The following is a 23,061-nucleotide window of genomic DNA, read 5'->3' on the forward strand; positions in this document are numbered from 1 at the left end:
ACATGTGATGTTCCTCGTCAGCGCGCGCTGCTCATCACATGACGGGACAGTTATGAGCCTCAGAGGGCTCTAGAGGCGCATTTGGAAGAGCGAAAAGCGTCGGCTGTCTGACCTGCCGGCTGATGATCTTCTCGTCCAGGTTCTCCCACAGCATCTTCAGCTCCGTCATGGGCTCCTGGATGGCGCTGCGGTCGGCCTCGTCTGTCACCTTCTTCAGCAGCAGGCCCGCCTGGTGGTTCAGGCGCTCCATCTCGATCTGCAGCTGGTACGCCTCTCCTTTGAACTCCTAACACACAGTCACACAGACAGAATATCGGAGCTCATTCACTCCGCACACGATTTGTCCCGCTGTACATGAAAGTGCTGCTGATCTCTGAGTGGATCAACGCAGCTGCTGGAGGTACAGATACTGCAGTATCGTAGAATAAGAGGAGACTCTGCTGTGTCAATGTGCTAACAGAGGCAAAATCAAAACTTCACCTTGAGTTCCACAATCTGCTGCTTGACAGTTTCCAGGTCTGTGCCCACAGGCGACATGGAGTCCAGTTTGCTCTCCAGAATGTCCACCCAGTCAAACATTCCCTGGGAACGAGGTGGGGAGGCCATTGTTACTGGGAGACGACAAAGCTCCGGCACACGGAGTCACGTTTCACACACACAGACACTTTCAGCAGAATCAGTACACAAACATAATAAAAACTGCATTTTAAAGGATTAAAGAGACGCCGCTCACAGCAGCGCATCGAGGGACATGTTGTGCTCAGCAGATCCGTGGGTTGGGTTCAAGATTAAGCGGCCTGATTAAAATGTTGTATCACTTCAAGTATAATAAAAGCAAACCGCGGTTTGTGGTTTCAACTGCAGTTTATGTGAAGTGTCTGGTTCAAGAGTTGATCTATGACGGATCAATGTCCCTTCATACTCAACCAGACAGGAAGAGTAACTATACTGGAAAAGTCTGAATATTTTATTGTGAACCCTCCGCTTGTGATTGTGTTTAGAGATCATTTCCTGCTTCTGTACCTGCAGGCTGTCCTGGAACTGCACCGCCGCCTGCATGGCGTCCTCAAGCCTTTCCACTCGCTCTTTCCAAGTCTTATTCAGGTTCTCCCACGCTGAGTTCACCTGGGAACGGTCACAAGTCCCTCACCATAAGTCACATTTATACTTCCACAAAAAAAGAAGACAAAACATGATTTTGAATGTATCAGGTACCTCGTCGAGGCTTTTCTTGATCACAGGTTTATCAGGCTCTCCGCAGGCCGTCATAAGCTCCGCCCCCTGGATTCGAACGACATCCAGCTCCTCCTGAAGCCCGTCGATCTCCTCCTTAAAGCCCTGTGGAGATTAACAGAGGTTAGATTCCACCTCAGCTAGCTGTCAGCGTGTCATCATTGGCCTCCGTCCGACCTCCACAAACTCCTGCTGCTGTTTGACCACGGAGGGGTCGACCCCCGGCTCCTCCAGCTCCCTCAGCAGGTCCTGGCTGTCTTTGATGGTCACAATCAGAGCACAGTGGTCGCACCAGAACTTGTCGGCCAGGTCCATCACATCCAGCAGCTTGGCCTCCCGCTCCTCCAGCAGGGTCTGGATGTCGTTCCACAGGAAGACCATCTGGTCCAGTTTGTCCTGAACAGCTGATGGAAGAAAGAGCAGAGACCCTGATGGCGAGCACTCGAGGGCTTGGTCCTTTGATCGTTCTCCTGACAGCTCCTCAAGCTCCTGCACGGCGTCGGTGTGTGAAAATGATGGTGTTTTGATAAATGGAAGGTGGTGATGGTTCAGTGTTACGTTCCCCTCCCCTGACTGATGAATACAACACTGTTCTTACTTCCTGTTGTAATGTCTTGACACGGTAAACCACCTCCAGCTGCCAAAAAAGCTTTTAAAATTTTTGTTGCAATAAAAAAACAGCAGCTTGATTATATACAAAGACATGACATGATGCCGAAGAATAAAATAAGATGATAAAGGGATTTTTTATTTTTTTTACCTTTGGCTGATATGTCCTTGTCTGCACCTTCGGAGCGAGCGATCATCTCTTCGCCTCGCTGCCGCAGCGTCTCATAGGACGGCTGCAGCTTCTCCAGGTCCATAGAGACGGCTTTGTTCTCTGTGATCTGCTCTTTGATCTTCTCCACTTCCACTGAGATGGAGGGAGGCTGGCGTAGCCGCTCGGCGATCCGCTCCAGAGACTCCAGCATCGGGTCAATCTTATCATGGAACTGGGAGAGGAAATGCTTTGTTTCTACTCATGCTGATGACGGGTGACGGATTAAAAGACAAATCTGAATCTGAGTGGTTCATTCTGACTTTATTTGTACTTCATTGGTTGTAGAGGAACCCTTTCCTGACTATAAATTACTGAAAGAAATATCCAAGGAGGGAATTCACTTAACTCATAATAAGACCATAGTAATAATAATATTAGTACCCTGAATTGATTGGATATTAATCAGACAAATTCGGTTGATGGTGAACTGTCCAACAACCACAAATTTATCAGGTATGAGATCAGCGCTGTTAGCGGGGAGGAGCTTCACGATGGCATGAACTGAGAAATTTTATTGTCCGATAAACTAGAAGTTCTCACCTGAGTAGATTTGGAGATGGCCTCGTCCAGAGTGGCCGCCCTCTGCTTGACGTCAGCCTTCAGCTGGGTGTAGAGCTGGTCGGCAGCGGTGTACTTCTCCCTGATGGCCTCTCCCTCCCCGGGGCTCAGCTCCAGCAGCTGAGGACCCGTCTTATTCATCTTGTCGATGTGGGGCTTGTGCTCGGCGATCAGCTCTCGCATTTGCTGTTGAGGACATGAAACGTTCAGTTTTTCTTGTTTGTTACCCAAACTTTGGACTGAGGTCAATCTGAGCATGACTCCCACCCTGAGCTCCTCCTGCTGCTGCCTCAGGGTGTCGTACTCGATGGCGGGCGGCGGAAGCTGGCTGAAGGTACTCAGGGTTTCCTGAAGCCACGGCATCAACTCTTCATAGGTCTCCCAGAACTGGCCGGCCAGAGACTGAGCTCGCTCCAGCTGCAGACAACGCTCTGAGTTCAGCTGACTAACCACGGCATACTTGTCCAAGAGACTCTGGCTCTTTGCCTGTAAAGAAACAAAAAGATATAAAGTACATTTGTGCTTTTCGATCCCGGGTTTAAGTTAGAGTGATAAACTTCCTCCACCTCCAAGACTTCTTTCTCCTCTGGGTTCTTGCTGCTCATGAGGGCCTTCCCTGTCACCACCAGCTCATCCACGGCATCTTTGTGCCTCATGATGTCCATGGAGAAGATCTGGGGAACCGGTTGAGTGAGTTTGGTCAAACCGCTGTGTTTACCGTGCTGTGGCTAGATGAGGGTCAGTGTGTATACACACACATGTGGCAGGCCTACCTTCTGAGCTTGCAGCTGGGTGGCGGTTTGGTCCTGCTCCAGCCTGATCTCACCCAATGACAGCAGCTTCCTCTCAGCATCCGTCAGCCAGGCCAGCTCAGCATCGGCTGCCTTTTCAAACTGGAGACAGAAAAATCCGTCTCACTGACCCGTACTGATTCAGACTGACCAGGGAAATGTAAGCAGAGTAAAGGCTGCTTCTTAGATCCTCCAGCTCACCTGCTGGGACTTCAGTATGTCTGCGTTGATCTGGTCGACCTGCTGGGTGATGATGTCACAGACAGCTTTGTACCGCTCATTGTCCTCCGTCACCAGTTTGTCCAGACCCTCTCGAGTGTGCCATGGAATCAGATCCAGGAGGGAAGAGCTCAACTCATTTAGCTTGTCCATGACAGGTTTTTGGTCTTTGGTCTCCTGCAACAAGGTCTGAACAAGAGAGTGAGGAGTGGCATCAGAACATTTGAGACGTCTACTTAAACCATCTGGACGAAATCCTTTCTTACCTTCTGGGTGTTGTGTGCACGCTGGAGCTGCTCGCCAACCAGCTCCTGATCTGCAAATGCAAGAATCTGAGCTTCCGCCTCCTCCAGCCAGCAGCTGAGGGTCTCGTGGGTCTGCTGCAGCTTTGTAGAGAGACTCGACGTCCGTTCCAGCGTCTTCAAAACGTTGTCGCTCATGGAGGTGATCTCGGCGTACTTTGTTTTTATTCCATCTAGTTTACCCTGGATGACAACCACCTCATCACCTGGAAAGAGTGAAGCCTGTTACTGACATGAAAAGCAGTTGGCTGAGAGGACATTGACGGAAAAGATGTACTCGTCCGGTGCAGCGGATCAGAAGTGGCTGGTATGAAACATGCCTGTAGTCTGCTTCAGCAGCTCCATCCCGTTAGAGACGGCTTGGTCAATGTTCTTCCGTCGCAACAGGATGTCACTTTGGAGAGCCTGAGACGGGAAAAGTACAACCTTAGAGGATAACAAGTTACGATGCATAAAAAGTGAGAAATGAGTGACTGAAATCAAAGGAAATATGAATGATGCAACGCCACTGAAAGGAAAAGGTAAAGCTTGGCCTAAGGAAGAGGAGGAGGAGGAGGAGGAGTGGTGGTGTACCCGTTGGTCTGCCAGCTGCTTCTCAAGAACGTCTATTTTGTAGTCGTCCACTGACACATCGCTCAGCTTGGCGTGCACCTCGTGGAGCCAGTTCATGAGAGCCACCTCGTCCTCTCCAAACAGCTGGGCGTTAGCCAGAGCCTGCTGCAGCATCTCGGCTCTCCGCCGGCAGCGCTCCTGCAGCTCGATGTACCCGGCCTGGACGCTGTCCAGTTTGGACTGAACAAAGTCCTTATCGTCAACGGAGCTGACAGATTTGAGCATCTGACCCAGAGTGACGGCCTGAAACAGGTCTTTACTGTGATTCATAATCTCCTCCTCTAAGGCCTGACCACGGGGGGGTGGGGGGTTGGGGGCAAACCAAGGTGATGAGACATAAACGGAAAAGACAAACAGAAAATACAAAACTGAAAATTTAAGAACTGCAAATAATGAAAAACTGAACATAAAAGGCACGATGAATGGAAGTGGATCGGAGGGACGGACGATGATGTCATTACCTTATGCTGAGTGATCTGATCCTCCAGCTTCGACGTCTCTGTGCCGATTGGTTCAGAGTTGGAGAGGAGTTTCTCGGTGGTGGTGAGCCACTCGCTCAGGGGCTCCAGCGTCTCGTGGAACTGCTGGGTGACCACTAAAATGCTCTCTAGCTGCTTGTGCCTGATCAGATTAGCGAGAAAATTCCAGTAGCGGGTTAGAAATGATGTTCAACCATCTTTAATCAACAAGACAGACGAGCAGGACAACGTCAAACAAAACATCCCGAAAAAAACGCGTCATTAACGTTCAGGAGCAACTGGGAAGCGGGAGACCGTCTGTCTCACTGGGAGCAACCCTCGAAAAAGTACCTGAAGTCACTCAACACGGCAGCTTCTGAGGTGACATACAAGAAATGTAGTTGCTGCCAGCCTGATAAGTTTCCTCACTGCAAACTAAGGGAGTTTTCGTTAGCGCAGCTGAGTGTGAGTTAGGTGATCTTTCACAGATTACCAACATGTAGGTGTCTTCATCACGTAGCTTGTTAACAGCTGACGATGTAACTGACAGACGACAGTTGAAACATCGGCAAAGGGGAGCTTCATTTCATTCCGTTTCCGGACAGGCGCCGTTAATATCAGCAGCGTCCGCCAGATATTAACGGCGCCTAGGATTTAACAGAGTCAATAAATTACTAGGCTTTCATCTGGTCAGCCTCGCTCGGCGAAGCACCCACCAAAGCTCATTAATTATAACCCATCACAAATTATCTATTTATGCTAAGCTAACTGCTGCCGACAAACTCAAGTAAGCACACGCAGCATTCTGAACTACTCCTTCACATTTGAGCAGACGCAAAGCAAATGTCATTAGTGACCTGCAATTGTGCCATGTGCTACAGTGTTGAGAGTTTACAACACACACACATACACACACACACACACACCTGTTTTCAGCCCTCTTCAGCAGCGTGTCCCACCTCTGCCCAAGGCATTCTACCTCCTTTGTAACCTTCTCTTTATCCACAGACTCGGCCAGTTCTGCAACCTTTCCTCCCTCCTTCTTTATCAGCTCCACCGTCGGCTTGCGGTCATCCAGCAGCCTCTGCAAGAGCTGTCAAAGCCAAACAAAGGAGAAGAGCGATTAGGCGCCTTCAACGAGCTTCACTGAAAAACAGCAAATCACAAGCACAAATTAAGCGTCCATTAAATGCGAGGCTTTCTGCTGCGCATTCATGAGTAACAATGAGTGTCCATTACATGAGATGAATGGGGAAGTTACAGCTAGAACGTGTTTAGAACCCATGACAGCAGCTCACTTTCTGCTCCTGTATCTGCGCCTTCACCACTTTGAACTCTGCTGAGGGGGGCTTCTGATTGGCCACCAGTTCCTCCGTGTCAGTCAGCCAGCTGAGCAGTGACTCCAGAGCGTCCTGGAATCTCCCACAATGCAACAGGGCTTCATGCAGCTGGGCTGAGCGCTCAGCGACCTGCAGTCACATGGTGAATATAGATGTCACCTGCATCATGAAACTTAATCAACACCTTACTTTCTAGGAAAGAGTTTTGGCACCTTTTTATTGAGAGTGTTCCACTTGGTGTTGACATCATCCAGGTCGTCCTCAAGCTTCTTAGTGTTGGTTCCTTTGGCAGCGTTCTGGATCAGACCCTGACCCAGGGAGTTGATGTCTTGCAGCTGCGTTTGCAACGGATCGATCTCCTCTTTCTGGAAAGCCTAAAGTCAAACACCACAAATCAGAACGACGTCTCATCAGTGCTCTCGTCCTCACCGCCGCATTCAGAGGCAACTTTACATCGGTGGAGAATCACAGTTCTGATCACAGTCCCATCAAGCTGACTGCTGTTACTAAGGATGATTCACTCCACCTCATGACTTTGACCGGCTGTCTGAATCACAACAAACCAGAAAGGCATTTGAACCGCTGTTCGCCGCCTCAATCCTGACAGAAACCACCGTCAGCATCGGGCACAACAGCAGAGCCAGACTGACACTTCAAAACAGCTGTGCACAATCGCTGAGAACTCCGGGCAGCTCGACTGCAAACCTAACTCAGCCATCATGTAATCAGATCTGGAGGAACGAGCTAATAGAGCAGCTAATGGGCAAAACCTCAGGGTCGAGGAAGAGGCTATTTTTAGGCACCTGTGGGGAGAAATAATCCATCGGGTCCATTTCAGGGCATGAAGTGATGGCGTTTAGGAAGGCCGCTATCTCGTGTTCTTCTGTGTGCTGGAACGCTTGTAAACTTTTTGGGAGACAAGCCTCCACTGACTGCAGAAACTCCTCCAGCTCCTCCATGTTGTATTTGGATGCTCCTTGAACAGAACATGGTGCTGTTCGCTGGCGGCAGTCGATGGGTAGAGTTACAGAGTTTCCGTAAGTCTCAGGCTGCGTCACCAGCACACTAACCAGCTCACAGTCCTCCTGGGGTGATGCGTCCTCCAACAGCTCAGCAGTGGATAATTCATCATAGTCAGTCAAAGTTCTTGAACGCCATCCAGAGCTTTCATTTAGAGTCTTGGAGGCTGCTGATGACCTGCCTGTGGAGGGTTTGTACTCCCCGTTGCTCAGGGTATCCTTGACGTTCACCACACCTGATTGCGCCTGATTGTGCCGCGGCTCCTGCACTAGGCTGCTGCTGTGATAGAGGGAGCGGTTGTCCTGAGCAGGAGAGAAAGGGAAGTCCTCCTGTCCTGAGCTGAGTGATCGGCCCGTTTTCAAGTCCCCTGATAGGTGCATGGCCTCTGAGGACGAGAGGCTCCTGGTGCCGGCGCCTGCTCTCTTGTGAGAGCGATGAGCATGACGCTCCCTCTCCACAGTGGGGCTGTACAAACCTGAGTCCTCCTCGGATGTCAGAGAGCTGGTCATACTCTGTCCTCTCCTGCCACTCATCAGTCCCGGCCTCTCCACACTCCCCGAGCCCAGGGTCCCACTGCGGCTGACGTACTCGCCTAAATTTGTGGGTGCAAAAGTCCTCCATGAGCGACGGTAATGAGGATGCTCCCTCTTCTCTCCTCCCTGCAGACGCGACTTGGGCAGCACCGTATCAGTCGCTCTGATTATGTTCCCGTTAAGTTTCAGTCCATCAAAGACGGCGCGCTCATCCTGCGCACCAGGTTTTCGGGTCCTAAGCTCAAAGGAGCTGGAGGTGGAGAGGACCCCGTTTCCACACAGGCTGCTGAGGTCTAGCGTGCGGTGTGTGTAGGGGAGCGTTCCCGTGAAGTGGCGGGACGAGAGGCTGCCTTTAGAGCTGGAGTCGATCTGCTCGTTGAGCCTCACGGTGTCATAAATGGATCTCTGAGGCACATAGCAGTCATCAATGTTGAGGTCCTCCTCCTCCCCCTTCCCCACACAGGAAGGGTTTTGTCTCAGGCAGTCTGGTCTGCTCAGCGGTTTCCCCATGCTACGACTATTGTCTACTTCCAACAAAGAAAACACTGCGATTAATGATGAAGAGTTTGAGGTGTTTGCTGCTTTAGTGCAAAATAATGAGTTGTGTGTCAACTGTGTGCAAAATTGTTACTGATAAGTTAACAAATAAATAGTTTTTCACTTACACAAAATAAAATCTTAATGTTTTCTCTTACAAGTTATTTCACATAATCAACCTGTTACAATAAAAATCCTAAAATATGGCACATCATTAAAAAAAATCCAACAAATCCTCCGACTGTATAATCCATGACTGTCAAAATCCGGTCTTTCATCACAGATCCAAGCGACGTTCCTCTCGGCTCTCCTGGCATTGCCAAAAGTTCATCACATGTCCTCTGGTCCAAAGTGCGTCTTTTTCCCTGAAATCCTTGCAGCATCCATACAGGCTAAAGGAAAGTGGTGAGTGCAAAGTGAAATGTCCTCTGTGAGAACTGTGGGCAGGTCTGACGAGAGCTGGTACTCCCGGATAAACAAAAAAGCCTGCCCCTTTCTCTCTCATCGCTCTCCTCTCAGTGACAGACACCCTCCTGGCAGAGGGCTGCAGGCCCCGCCCCCTCTCATTATTCAGACAACATCTGCCACAACTCCATTTGTGCTCGGAGCCGCTCCGGCACATGTTGATTGGTGCACACATGACCCTTTTTTTTCCCCTTCTAATTCCCCTTTATGTCCACACGGCCCATATGACTTCAGAGCTGAGCCATCTCCTGCATCCACACACAATCTCTCTCTCTCTCTCCCTCTCTCTCTCTCCCTCTCTCTCTCTCTCTCAGGGAACAGGGAGGGAACACTTTTCTGTTCTACAAAGAAAAAAACAAACTCTGATGACATCACACTGTTCGAAATAGATACACACTCTTCCTTTTTTTTCTTCTGGCCTCTGTTTTCGGATGGTTGCTGTGGACCCTGCAGATATTCTTAATTACATTGGAATGCTGGGGGAGGCACAGGTCCCAGGTAATTTAACACCAACAGCTCTGCCAAGTGCATGAAGGGGCTTTTTATGTCCTCTGACCGGGGAAGGAGAAGAGCGGAGATAATGAAAGGAATTTATTTTTGTTTCATGGATTGTCTGCACCTCAGTAGCTCGGCGAGGACATGAACAATCCCAACTTCTTTGTCCGGTTGTGCACGCATGAGAGGAGACTGAAAGAGGATGCTGGCAGAGATAAATAAGCAGTGGAGATCTGGTGGGACTCAAAGGAGGATGTTCACTCACTGAAACCCCCAGACTTTTAAATATTCAGGCTTTTGAATGAATGAATGTTAAATATTCCTCTACGTTTCCTGCCTGCTGCAGGTCATTTTGTTCACACTGTCCTATTTTTAATACTTTAAAAGACTTTACAAAAAAAAAACTTGATTTTGGCGAGGCTAAAAAAAGGACACATTTCTTGATCATGCGAGAGACTGAATTTCATTCAGCAGCATCACTAATCAGCTGCTAAACAAGGCCAGAGGAGCACAGACCAGCTTCTGTGTCAGTAAGCAGCAATTAAAACCAAACTCAAAAGGGGGGATTTTTCCTCCATGAGGGAAATACCAGACACTGGTAATAAAACCATTTGTATTGTCTCCTATGTGTTTGTTGCTTTAAGCGGCTGCAACATTGAAAACATGGAGGATCGTTTCCAGGACCATAAATGGACTGCATGGATTCCAAAAATGTTTGCCACTGTAGGACATCTGACAAAGATATTCTTGATCAAATCACGATTGACTTGAATGCATGATGTGGCAGAAGATACAGAAATGTCTGCTTTTGTTGTCCAACAGCCCCGAACATGAACGCAGCCTTTGAAACATCTAAAAACGATTGCAACCAAAGACGCCAAAATTGTGCCGCTATAACTTCGATTTACAAAATTTCCCATCTTTGAATTAATCATCTGAACAGAGTTAAGCTGCTATTCAAGTCGCAGCCGGGAGTTCGGTTTCAGTTTTGGCCCTCTGAGGTAAAAAGTCTGGGCGTCTGATTGAGACGATTGAAGAATTTGCTGAACCACGAGAACGAACAGAGGAATTCTCTCTGCTCTGCTTGATGGCACTGGCACACGAGGTTCTGTCACTGCTGCATGTGACGAGAGACAAACCCACCGACTGGGTGAGGCCTGCCTTCTCATTTCATCTCCACCTTTGATGAATTAGAACAGACTTCCAGGAAAAGCTTTTTTTCTCCTCTACCTGCATAGCAACCAGCCCCTGAGGGTTTCGTGTTTCACGGTGCATCATGACTATGTGGCGGTGAGTGAGCAACACTGCGTCCTCGTGACACTCTTCTACCAATGACTTCAATGAGCCGGTTTGTAAAGTGTGACTCAGAAAGTAGAAATTCCACGTTGAATTGTAAGAGAAACTGATGTCACGTCTGCGCAGCGGGAGAAGACACACTGACCCCCACAAGCTTTGAGTCACTGAGCTGAAGACATACAGACATACATGCAGCGTCCATAAGATCAGTGAGGTACAGGCGAACACGCGTGACGTCAGGCGTGTCTCCCTCACAACTTGACCTAAAATGGTAACAGCAGCATGAGAGAGACAAATCTTGTCTTTCTCCCTCGGTTTCCTTCTCAGCAGCTGCCAATAAAACACGTTCACCTACAGCAACAAGAGCCTGATCCAGACTTCAGACCAGACTATGACACAATGTTCTCTGGCCACTAGAACTGCTGCACCTAAATATAGAAGCAGCTGCAGCTCCAGCACTGCTTCGCTGTTTTTGACCATCCTTCCTCCAGGGTACACGGTCAGACAAGGGGAGTTTTTCCAGTCGATTGGTGAGGAAGACAACGCTGCTCAGCGACTGCTTCAGCAGTGACCCGGCAGCGCTCTTTCAGCAAAATACCCACACACCCACCTCCACCCACCCTGCTGGTATTGTAATCCACACATGCACCCCCTTTTTTGACAAAACAAAAATCCTCTGACCTACATCTTTAGACAGATCTGTGTCAGTCCCCCTTCACCCAGCTGTTTACATTATCATACTGTAACGCTATTTAATTCTATAAAGGAAGTTCCATAAGATCACCTCTGAAAATAGGTTAATCCTCTTGTGCAGAACTCCAAAGGAATTTACAGGCATTTAGAGGGTTTCGCATCTGTCTGTAAATCTTGCAAATAGCGACCTCTAGTTTTAACCCTGACAGAAACACATGCTCGTGTTTAGCTCTCGTTATGAAACACGCCAGAGTGTGGATGAGCCACTGAACTCTGCCGACTGCGAGCGCCTCCCGGTGAGTTTAATCACTATCATCCTCCAGTGGAGGGTAAAGAAGCAGCTCCCACCGTTTAGCACACAAGCAACAGATATTTATCAAGCATTTCTGACGTTGGTCACCTTGAACAACGTCAGAAGTAGAAAGTGACATTTTTAGATTTATCTGGACTGGACCGGAACAATCTTTCCCTCCCTCGAGGCTCTAAGAAACATTTGGAGTCACTTGGGGGAGACGGGGCAGCCAGAAATGTCCTCTGCTTTTGCCGTTTTCTCCCCAGTTGTACTTTTTATATTCACCCTGTTTCCAAAGGGTCATGGCCGCCGCCCTCTGGCGACATTAACTGGTGTCAAAAAAGTCAAATTAACAGTCTAACACACTGCAAGGGTGTGGGCCGGGCTTCCTCACTGAGCCTGAGCGAATCAAGCGACGCCCTGCTGGTGACCACCTGGCCGTGGTGGTCCTGCCCCTCCAGCACCATCATCTCAAACGGGCCACGGCTCTTTTGTTAAGAGCAGATGCCTTGAATGAGCCGGGGGTCCCTGGAGGATTGACACACTGAGGCAAGAGTGCTCAGTGAAGCCTGCAGCTAATCTGCTCCGGCCCAGGATGACGCTGTGGACAAGATCTTTGTCCTGGAAAGATTCTGGGTATCCATTTAAAACGACTATCGATTAGATCATAATGAGAATAAATGAGACATTTTAATGACGATGCTCCATTCATTAGTGACAAAGATGGACAGCGGAGGATTTCAGTCAAATTCAGATGGATGTTGCACTTTTTACTGTCGAATTTTACCAGAAAACAGTTTCATAAAGCTGAGAGCGAAGTGCCACTGCCGTACAGACATCCGTGGCAAAGCTTTATAGATCGACACGTAGACGTGCAGGTGCATTTGTTGCATTACTGTGACAACACTTTATATTACGTTCTATTATTCCAAACTTCTACTCATTACTTTAGTAACTGCGCCTGTAACTCTTCCAGCATTTATTATGAAGCAGTAAACAGATGACCAGTGTGTAACACACTGTCCTGGTGCTGTAAGCAGCTGGAAGCGCTAAATAATGTAGAACTCCTCATGTGTTCCCCTACAAACGACACCACAAATATGGAGCATACAGTAAAGAAGCATCGATGTCCAAATGTCTGCTTATAACTACACGACTGTGTGTTACATACAATAATAAGAAGAAGAAGAAGAAGAAGAAGAAGAAGAAGAAGACTCTATTAATCTATCTGTGGATATTCTCAGTCATCCAGGTCATGGTAAGTCTCAAAAAAGCATAAAAAATGGCAACTGGACTAATCTTGTGTGAGTAGACACTATTAATCCCACTCAGGGGAAATTCAGGCAGTTTCAGCAGCATTTACATTTATCTTTAATTAAATATTTGCATTGTGCTTATTCATGTGAAATAAGAACCTGAGGAACCGAACTCATTCAGTTCTTCTCAGTTTCTGCAAAAAAGAAAATGTAGCTTGCTGCATTTTTCATGTAATGTCCATGCTGAAACACTGACAGTTATGTAATACATGCAATTTCTCCTACAGAGCGCTTGCTCCCAAACTGTTCAGTTTTGAAAGATAAGAATAAAACTTTATTGACATTTCTTTAAGTTTCCTGAATATTCAATAAAATGGCAAAGTCTCAATGTTCATTTATCATCCCAGAGCTCGCCATCGTCACGTGACCCCCGCTCATTGATAGTGAAGTGTTTGTTGGACACAGAAATAACAGCACTTTGTGGTACATAACCACAGTAACCAGCTCATCCTGAGTCAGACGAACCCAGAACGAGTGACAGCCTGATTTCCTGAAAGAAAAGCTTGCATGTGGTGTGATGTCATCTGTAGCAACAGCAGCAGCTCCCCTGAGAGCGCAGAGCGAGCAGCAGAGATGAGTGTGAGCCTACATACCTTAAAGGCCTCCAGCTGCTGATTGATGACGTCCGTCTCCATACCAACTGCCTCCTGGGACGCCTCCTCATCCACAGCTCTGCAGAGTTTGTCCTCAGCTTGGCGGAGTTTTCCGTAAAGCTCCTCTACTTTGATGAGAGTACTCTGGACTTGCGTATCTCGGCCTTTAGCTCGGTCCATCAGTTTGCCGCACTGCTTACTCAGAGCATCCAAGTCCCTCTTCAGTCCGAGAAGGTCAGGTGAAGACTCCGTCTCCAGCATCTTCTTACAGCTGTCGCCAGCGTTGGCTGTGTTGGCCATCAGCTCCTGTAACTTGGTTACAAAGCTCTGGATGCTGTCCTGCTGGTCTTTGAGAGTGTCCAGGTCCAGGTCCACCGGAGCCATGCTGTCCAGCTCATCGTCCAGGTCTGTGAATCGTGTGAACATGTCACGGATGTTGTTCTGGAACTGCCCAATACCTTGCAATTTGCCCTCAAGGACTTGACACGTCTCCTCTAGCTTCTTCTTGACGGCGCTGTGTTCTGATTCAATGCTCTCAGCCTGCAGCAGGAGGTCAGTCACTCTCTCAGCGTCCGGGACGTCCACTACCAGCTCCTTGGCCAGGCTCTTCAGGTGTTCTACCTGGTTCTGCACTGCCTCCAAACTCTTCTGTTGGGCTTTCATGTTGGTCAGATTCTTGTTGCTGTGAGCCTGAACTCCCTGAGATTCATACGCATCCACCTGCTTCTTGGCTCCCTCCAGCTGAGCCTTTGCCTCCTTGTAGCCATCATTAAACTCTTTAACCACATGTGAGATCTTCTCCAGTGCCTCTCTTTTGCTCTGTAAACCCTCAGACACCTTCTCCACTCTTTTGGCAACACTTGCCTCCTCCTCTTTCACACCTTCATTGTCAGTATTGGCCAGCTCCAGAAGGCTTCCGGCAGCTGCACTGAGCTGCTCCACCAGACCTCTGTGCTTGTCCACGTCCTTCTGAAGAGCTTTCACTTGAGAGATGGAGCTCTCCACAGCAGCAGGGTCAACAGTGAGCTTGACGTGGCCCTCGTTGGCTTCACATTCCTGGATCCAGGAGCTGAGCTTTTCCACATGCTCCTGATACTTCTGAGATCTCTGCAGGGCGGAGTGAAGCTTGTCGGCCTGCTCGTCTGAGCTTCTCTTCACCTCCTGCCAGTCAGAGGAGAGGGCAGACAGCTGCCCCTGTAGCGCCAGCTTCTCTGCACCCTCGGTGTTCTGCAGGAGCATCTCTCCTTCCTCCGTGATGGTGTTATAAGCAGCCTCGTGATCACTGAGATCCCTCTGGAGTCGACTGTGCGCCTCAAGGGTTTGTTGCAGGACGCCCACTTTGGCAGAGATGGGCCGAGTCTTCGACTGGTCTTGAAGCTTCTCAGCCAGCCAGGACTGGAAGTCTTTGGAAGTCTGATGGAACTGCTGAGAGCTGGCGAAGGTTGAGTTCAGCTGCTCAATCTGTTTGGCTAAAATCAAAAAAACCTGTTAGAAGCTTGAATAGAGGTGACATTCACATTCATTGTACATCGTTGATAGAAGTGGGCAGTCTAGACCCTCTAGAAGCTGAGTACTGAGTCCATGAAAAGTTCTGAATATTGGGTACAGCTGTTTCCAACTGTGCATCGTGAGCTTGAATTAGTGTCCAAACCTGCTCTCTCCTCCAGCTGCGTGAAGGGCTTGCTGACGCTCTCCAGCTGCCGGGCCAGGTCTGCTTTCAGGTAGTCCTCCGTCACCATGGTGATGAGCTCTGCGTTGATGCCCTCAGCCTCCTTCAGCTTCTTCCTCTCCTCTCTCAGCTGAGTGGAGATTTGATGGACGTCCTCCAGCTGCTTCTTCACGGCATCAGGCTGGGTGCTGTGGGCCTGATGGCTGGAGAGCTGATTCTCCAGCTGAGCGGTGGTCTGGCTGAGACCCCTCAGTAAGTCCTGAAACTGCCCCGTCTTCACTGCGGCCCGGTCGATCAGGCTGTCTCGCTGGTCCAGCTGCCCCATCAGCCCTTGCCACTTCTGGGTGACAGCACCCAGCTGCTCCCTCACCAGCTTCCCGCTGGAGGGGTCCTGGTCACTTGAGGAGCTGAGGATGGCTGATGCAGCTTCCTCCAGTTGCTCATACTGAGGTTTTCGACTCTTGAATTCATTCTGGAGAATCTGGGGGAGGAAATTACTGAAGATAAATATTCTCTCTAAAATCAGAGGAAATACTGTCTATACCCAACAGAAACGTGCAAGCCTCAGATGATTCCCAACAACATGCGCTACCTGAACTTGTTGTTTCTGCATTTTAAGCATGTTTGGGTCTATTGAGAGGGGTCCAAGGACGCTCATCATCAGCTCCTTCTCTGAGAGCCACTGACCGAGCTGCAGCTCAGTGGTTTGGAAGGTGTCCAGGTTCTTGTTGGACTTCTCCAGGTGCTGTTTTCTTTCCTCTACAGAGCCGCTGACATCTGCCCAAGCAGCATCTATGCAGGACAGCACATGTCATCAGTTTGCACCCGTCAGCAGGTTTCTACCCGCCAACCCGCTGCTCTGCTAACAAACCTCCAACTGCGCAGGACTTGGCACTATAAATGTGCTAATTTAGCTGGTGTGGAGGCTGAAAGCGGCTTCTGTGACAAGGCCAGAACAGTTTAGAGACCAGAAACACTTCAGTGGAATCTGAACGTTTCCAGAGCCATCCAGAGACAACGCTCACCTATTTCTGCCAACATCTGCTTCCATCTGGCTGCCTCTTGGGAGTTTGGATGAGTCTCAATCAAGTTGAGGAGCTTCTCTCGGACCTTCTGGAGCTGCTCCTGTTTTTGTTTCATGCCATCTTCAAATGCCTGAGAGAATAAAACAGATAATGGATTCAATAATTTTCCTGGAGAAAATCTAACATCAGCAAGGTTGTGACAATTATGCCACGCTTCTGAGATTCAGCTCAGAAAATGACTTCAACGAGCCTTCGTCCTCTCGCTGTGCTGAGCTTTGTTAGAATGAAATAATCAGCTCTGAGACAGCAGAGAGTCTGATCGAAATTTTGCCTGGACAGCATCACAAATCTGTCCAGGAGATGCAGTCTGGACTCCTCGCGCAGCAGCATAACTTTACTCCACAAACCCTAGCCTGGACAGGATCATTTGGGGGCCAGTTGTGAGCAGGTTCTTGGTTCACAGGAAAACTTCCTTTACAACATTTAGTGTGAGACAGCAGCACTTCTGCACCTTCTGCTGTTCCAGCTGCGTTTTCACCGAATCCTTCTCGGTGCCTGCATTGTTCCAGGACGCCGCCGTCTTCTTCATGTCCTTCAGCCACGTCATCATGTTGTCCGTCTCCTTCTTGGCCTCCTTCACCTCCTGTACGGAGCTGCTCAGCTCGGCGGCTCGACCCTTCAGCGTCTCCCCGAGGCCGGCGTAGCCCTCGTTGACCAGTGACACGTTTTGTTGAATCACCATCAGCTCTGAAGACACAAAGGAAACATCAGATTTTCTTGTTTGTTTTTCCAGTTGCATCATGTGACCTAGAGGCCCCAAAACAACCACATTTTCTTACTCGGCACCCCACCTCGTCTGATATAAACTCCTGCTGATTCTACTCGATGTGATTTTTTTTCAATTGAAAATTTATTTACACTTTTTTTTAATGGCTCCTTCGTCATGTGACCAAGAGACCCAACACCAGTCCTACAATTTATTCACTAGCCCAAGTGTTATTGGTAATACTAGAGAAGCATGGTGCAGTATGTTCAGAGTATTACTAGAAGTATAACTGTTTCCACATGAGTATTCGTAGTATCCAGTGATAAACACCCAGTATCACATTATCAGCGTATTTCCATGGCGACATTTGAGGGATTAATGGATTAAGGAGACACATGTGAAGTCTGGAGGATGTAACTGGATCACAGCTGCAGAGACGCTGATCAACATCTGAACACACTGTTAAAACTGATGACAAGCATTTCCACATTCACGACTACACAGCACAACCAGCATAGTGTACTGACCCTGCAGCATCTAAACACACACACACACACACACACACACACACACACACACACACACACACACACACACACACACACACACACACACTTGATTACCTTTATTGGTTAGGTAGGAATGGCTTGCTGGACCACCACCATTAGTAAGAGCTGATGCAAAGACATAGGACAAAGCACGTGTGAAGGTTGGTTGGCACAAGATCTTTCCAAGATCTTGAATGGTTAGTTATTATACAACACACACACACACGCGCACGCGCACACACACACACACACACACACACACGCGCACACACACACACACCGTGCTTCCCATTCCTGGGAGTCCTCCAGACGCAGTGTTTACCTGACTTGTTGGAAGTCTTAGTCTTGGCCGGAGACGTGAGGAGCGTGACGAGGCTGCACAGTGACGATCCTTTACTATTCAGGTCCTGGACAGCAGGACCTTTGGATGTCCACTCTTCTGATAATTCCTGAGGAAAGATGAAAGATAGGATCAATCCATGCTGGGGGTTGTGATGGATTCAAACAGGCAAACATTCATAGAATAAACTCCAAACAGTCTCTTCCCCATGTTTCAGTGCAGTAAGAGCAACATCTGGAGATACACACTGTTTCTACTCACCGTGACTGTCTTCAGGTCGTTCTCCAGGCTTTTCTCACTGCTACTCTGCTGAACTGCAGGGACTTTCTCAGTGGTCTCCTCCAGCCACTTGGACAGAGACGTAAATGAGGACCTGAACTCACCCAGCTGGTCCTGACAGGACGTTAGCTCCACGTCTCTGCGGTACACAAGAACACTGGTCACATCCCCTACACCTCTGCTAATTCTGCTAAATGTGAAAAAAGCAGAAACATAATCTGTCTTTTCTCTGTGTCCCTCCTTACTTTTCTTTGACAGTGTCTTTGAAGGTGCGGAAGATGTTGGTCAGATTGTCCATCTTGCTCTGGATCTGAGCTTTATTGCCGTCGGCGCTGATTTCTGACAGCTCCTTTGTCAGAGTTTGCAGCTTCTCCAGATCACTGGCATGTTCATCCATCTCAGCTTTGGTATTCTGGAGAAAAACGATCACTGTCAGTGATTCCCACGATAGTTGGGGCCAATGGGCGATGAATAAACAGATGAATAAAAGCTCAGATTTTTACAGAGGACACCAGGAGATTGAGAGAGGACGGCATCAGTAGCGTACGTACCTGCATGAGCTGCGACAGCTCACTGAAGCTTTTCCCTGGCCCGTCTGTCTCGTGGAGATCTTGTGAACGCTTCACAACAAACTGCTGGACTTTGTCTGCAACATTCTCAAACTCCTCCACCTTCTCCTTCAGCTGCTCCAGTTGGGAAACTTTCTTCTTGTGCTTGTCGCAGGCGTTGGAGAACTGCTGGGTGAGCGCGTCCATCTTGGACTGCAGAAGAGCTGCAGCCGATGGGTCTGCTGTTTCCACAAACTTCTTTACTTTGGTTTTCATGGCTGAGATGCTGCTCTGGCGACTTGCAATGTCCTGCTCTAACGCCTGAAAGCATCAAGTGTTTAGGAATAAGGAGCCAGATCAACCGCGAACGTCGAGTCTTATTGTACACATCGAACAACACTCACTGCCTCTTTACTCAGTAGGTCTCCTATGGATGCAGAGTCCAGAGGAACGTGACCTTTCTCTCTCACGCTGGCCTCCACTCCCTCCATCCATCCCATCATCTCATCCAAGCCATCCTGGACACTCATGGAGCGTGTCAGAGTGATCTGCAGTTTCTCATTTCGGTCACTTACAGACTTGGACAGGTTATCATAGCGCTCCACCATGTCATCTAAGAAGCAGACAAACGAATCAAACGAGCTTTCACGTTCCCACCAGGACACACCAGAACAGGAGCAACTCAAACAGAAACAGATGGAATTGTTGAGAATTTGGCAAAGCGTTCACAATCATAACCCTGTAATCTGCACTTCCATCCTGAACTGTGTGGTGTCCAGCATCAAATCTGGACCCGGACGGCTCTTCCTCTCACCTACAGCCTCCTGGATCTCCTCTGGGTTGCTCAGCAGGTCTCCCTCAGATGCTACCAGAGACTCAGCAGTTTTGCGTAGTGTGTCGATGGCGGTCTGGTGTCCAGTCATCTGACCTTGTAAGGCCTGGTAAGTAAGCGGAGGTCAGAGGTCAAGCCTCAATGATGTCAGTAAGTTACAATACAATGGCAGCAGTTTTAGACTTGAGTTTCTTGTCTCAGATCATTGTGATACGTGGACGAGATGTGAGCCTGCATCTGAACTTACACACTGTAATATGATACACTTCACCAGAGTGGTTAAGACAAAAATAAGCAAAAATGTCCAGATGCAATATTCCTGAGGTATAATTACACGCGTACCCGTCTGACTGCCATACACACAGACGGGCGCAGGATGCCTTCATTGATTTGTTTATTATGTTTGTTCATCTGCATTTGGAACCAACCACAGAACCAAAACTATAGTTTCCTCGCTTGTCTCGCAGACGCCGCTTATCTTGACATATCGTTGCTGTGAGCAACTACCTCCCTACAGAAAAATGTTCAGCAAGCTACAGCCAAAACCTTTGACCCAATCAGCCTCCCCTCCCTCCCCCTCACTGGACTACGTCATCTATAAATAACCAGAAACTATTCACGTGTGGGGCCGAATTTAAACACAGAGCTAAAAATAGCCAGGTTAGCTCCACTGAAGCCAGCGGGAGGACTGTATATGGCGAGGCAGGTCTGTGGAGCCCGGAGCCCAGAGTCAACTCAGTGCTTCACTACCCATTAACAACCAAACATCCATGATAAATGATGCAGAGTCGATGGAGGCTCACAAATCAATTCACTGTCTGAAAACTATTTCCACCACATTTTCATGTCCACCATGAAGGTCTGGACCTCCAGGAGTGAGATCAGATAAATGTGAGGCTCAAGCAGCGGGCCAGCTCTTGCCTTTGCCTCCTCCAGCTGCTTCTGCAGGATTTGAGGATCGGCTGCGATGGCCTCGGACTGCTGCTTCCTGGCCTCCTCCTCGGAGCTGCCGAGCCACTGGAGTAGGCCGGCGCTGGAGTCCTCGTACCGCCTGTACTTGTCAACCACATCTTTAAGGTTGTTGCCAAGCTGATTGCACTGAAACACATTTCAAACCAGAAGATAACTTTGATTAACATTCAGCACATGAATCGTATCAAAAGCCAAAGATGAAATAAGCACAAGTCCTTTTCTAACATTTTCACAATGGTTGATAAGTTTAGTGGAAAGACCACTGCTGCCACCAAGTGGTACAAACATGCCACTGCCAAACTCAATACCTGTGAGTGGAGTGTCTTGTAGCGGCTGGCTGCTGCATCCAGCTTTTCCTTGACAGCACAGCAGGTTCCTGAAGTGTCCACGTGCAGCGGTGCGTTCTTTGACACAGGCTCAACTGATGCACAAGCTTTAGCCACATCCAGGACTTTCTGACCTGAAATAGTGATGAAACGAAGGTCCCCTTTGTGGGAGATCACGTCCTCTGAGAAGCTCTTCTGCCGCTGCAGTTTATCACTGAAGATATTGAGAGAGGCTGCAGGAGCCCCCAGACCCTCCAGCTCTCCCTCCGCCTGATCCAACCAGCTCTCAAAATCCTTGCAGTCGTGCTGGAACTTCTTCAGCTCCTCCTGGACACACTGGACCTGCTTCATCTGCTGCTCGGCTTGGGTGAGGGAGGCTTCGTAGAGCCCCTTCAGTTCCTGGACGTTCTTCTGCAGTTTGTCCTTCTCCTCCGGGGACAGAACGTTGGCCTGCTTGTCCAGGAGTGCCTGAGCTGACTGGGTGGCCATGATCAGGTCCTGCTGCTGGGACAGGATCTCCTGATGACGAGCCTGCGGCACGATAAGACCAACATAAGACACCTTAGTAGTAAAATTCCAACCATTCCAACCAATAGCTATGCTCTTGATTCCTTTTCTGTTCTAGGTTGAAAGACTAAAAGACACAGTAACAAAACCGTTTCATAATGGAAACACCGACAAATCCCTTGTGGAAACGGTTCCAGAAGAAGAGATGAAGGGGTTTGTGTTTGGGAAGCAGCCCAGTGACAGCAGAGTTCACCTGTAATACACCTGTAATCACAGCCACTATGTTGTGCTACTTCGTTTATGCCACTGGAAAAATGAAACAAATAAAAAATGAGTCAAAAATGTTTCATCCTTCCCGAGCTATAATATTTTGTGACGTACACGACACATTCGATTAATTTATCTGGAAAATCCTGGATAACGACGTGTAAAAAAATACCGTATCAACAGAAATGTTTCATTTAATTTGCATTTTTTCCCCCAGATTGGACACGAAGCACAAACACTGAGTGCGCGTGGAGGAAGACGGAAGACATTCAACAGGAAACGGCAGAATTTGTCTTTTTTCCAGATTAAACTCAACACTTACATTTCCAGAGGAAAAAAAATGTCTTTGAAAGAAGGTATTTTATAAGATACTGACTATGATATGAAAATGAATATTGATGAGAACCTCACGACTCCATGTGTGTGTCAACATACGACTGTAAAGATGTGCCTCTTCCACAGCCATGCTCCCAATAATCCCTCCTGCAACTGTGAAAGTTTCTGTTTCTCCAGCAAACGAAACATACCTTGACCCTGTCGTACTGCTTATCGAGGTCCAGGGAGGCGTCGTTCTTCCCGTCTGCCTCCCTGCCAAAATCACTTTCAGTGCTCTGGAAAGCATTCCCGTTGGCGTCGTCATCCTCCCCTATCAGCTCCTTGGCGGATTTGATCTCTGGCAGGTTTCCGTTCTCTTTGCTTATATGGTCAGTTTGATCCTGCACACGCTCATTTTCATTCCCAATGTTGGAGATCCAGTCCAGCAGACCTTCGATTCTGTCCTTGCTCTCCTGAAGCCGCTCGACAGCGGCTGCCTGAACACGCACACGTGAATGTATTATGAAATAAAGGAAATAAACAGAATATGTGGCAATGGAATCCAAATGTTGTTGTGTTTTATGGAGGCGGTCTGGACTCGCACCTTTTCACTCTCCTGCTTTATGGCGGTGGTAACAACCTTCTCCAGGTCCTTCCTGGACTCCTCGGCGCGCTGGTTGATGAGCTTGGCTTTTCTGTTTGCCTCCTCCAACTTACCCTCGATGATGCTGATCTGATCTGGCGTCAGATGGCTCCGGTTTTCCTCCAGGAACTTTTTTGTACTGGTGATGACCTCATTCAGGGCTGTGGCATTTGTCAGTACGTCTTTTTGCAGAGCCTTGAGATCGGACAGACGGACAAACACAAAGGCTTCACTTGACAGACATCAGAGTGGGTATGAATGTGCCGGTCAGGTAGAGACGAGAGCGCGCCGGACCTGATGCTCCTGCTGGTACTGCTGCAGGTCCGTGACACACTCCGTGTTTTCAGCCTGCTGCTGATGACCAATTAGACGGTTCTCTGTCAGTGTGAGACCGTCGCACACTTCCTCCAACTTCTCTGAGAACTCTTTGTGTCTCTCCAATAAACTCTGT

At 48.6% G+C, this 23,061-nt stretch overlaps 1 protein-coding gene across 10 annotated transcripts in view; it reads right to left on the minus strand.

Annotated features, from left to right (window-relative positions):
- The window catches only part of LOC147247999 (microtubule-actin cross-linking factor 1-like), a 98,033-nt gene that overhangs the window by 16,429 nt on the left and 58,543 nt on the right, over positions 1-23,061 (minus strand). For 7 of the 10 annotated variants that reach the window (XM_086181184.1, XM_086181181.1, XM_086181183.1 and 4 more), the window contains 35 exons: positions 22,905-23,057; positions 22,572-22,805; positions 22,180-22,464; positions 20,861-21,409; positions 20,502-20,678; positions 19,563-19,686; positions 19,153-19,361; positions 18,752-19,069; positions 18,446-18,612; positions 18,183-18,339; positions 17,904-18,030; positions 17,657-17,707; positions 16,779-17,014; positions 16,268-16,397; positions 15,835-16,034; positions 15,225-15,723; positions 13,574-15,042; positions 6,546-6,707; positions 6,292-6,462; positions 5,920-6,086; positions 4,997-5,156; positions 4,497-4,823; positions 4,244-4,328; positions 3,888-4,129; positions 3,604-3,810; positions 3,385-3,504; positions 3,178-3,285; positions 2,879-3,097; positions 2,594-2,797; positions 1,994-2,225; positions 1,411-1,637; positions 1,216-1,338; positions 1,024-1,125; positions 481-582; positions 113-286 (listed from right to left, as the gene is read on the minus strand). In XM_086181184.1, the coding sequence (XP_086037310.1) occupies positions 113-286; positions 481-582; positions 1,024-1,125; positions 1,216-1,338; positions 1,411-1,637; positions 1,994-2,225; positions 2,594-2,797; positions 2,879-3,097; positions 3,178-3,285; positions 3,385-3,504; positions 3,604-3,810; positions 3,888-4,129; positions 4,244-4,328; positions 4,497-4,823; positions 4,997-5,156; positions 5,920-6,086; positions 6,292-6,462; positions 6,546-6,707; positions 13,574-15,042; positions 15,225-15,723; positions 15,835-16,034; positions 16,268-16,397; positions 16,779-17,014; positions 17,657-17,707; positions 17,904-18,030; positions 18,183-18,339; positions 18,446-18,612; positions 18,752-19,069; positions 19,153-19,361; positions 19,563-19,686; positions 20,502-20,678; positions 20,861-21,409; positions 22,180-22,464; positions 22,572-22,805; positions 22,905-23,057 (8,217 nt within the window). The remainder of the gene's footprint in view (positions 1-112; positions 287-480; positions 583-1,023; positions 1,126-1,215; positions 1,339-1,410; positions 1,638-1,993; positions 2,226-2,593; positions 2,798-2,878; positions 3,098-3,177; positions 3,286-3,384; positions 3,505-3,603; positions 3,811-3,887; positions 4,130-4,243; positions 4,329-4,496; positions 4,824-4,996; positions 5,157-5,919; positions 6,087-6,291; positions 6,463-6,545; positions 6,708-13,573; positions 15,043-15,224; positions 15,724-15,834; positions 16,035-16,267; positions 16,398-16,778; positions 17,015-17,656; positions 17,708-17,903; positions 18,031-18,182; positions 18,340-18,445; positions 18,613-18,751; positions 19,070-19,152; positions 19,362-19,562; positions 19,687-20,501; positions 20,679-20,860; positions 21,410-22,179; positions 22,465-22,571; positions 22,806-22,904; positions 23,058-23,061) is intronic. The other 3 variants (XM_086181187.1, XM_086181186.1, XM_086181182.1) reach the window with 2 other exon arrangements.

This window comes from Aulostomus chinensis, chromosome 16 (assembly GCF_037954235.1).
Source record: "Aulostomus chinensis isolate RoL2024-O1b breed Wild chromosome 16, RoL_Achi_v1.0, whole genome shotgun sequence".
NCBI lineage: Eukaryota > Metazoa > Chordata > Actinopteri > Syngnathiformes > Aulostomidae > Aulostomus > Aulostomus chinensis.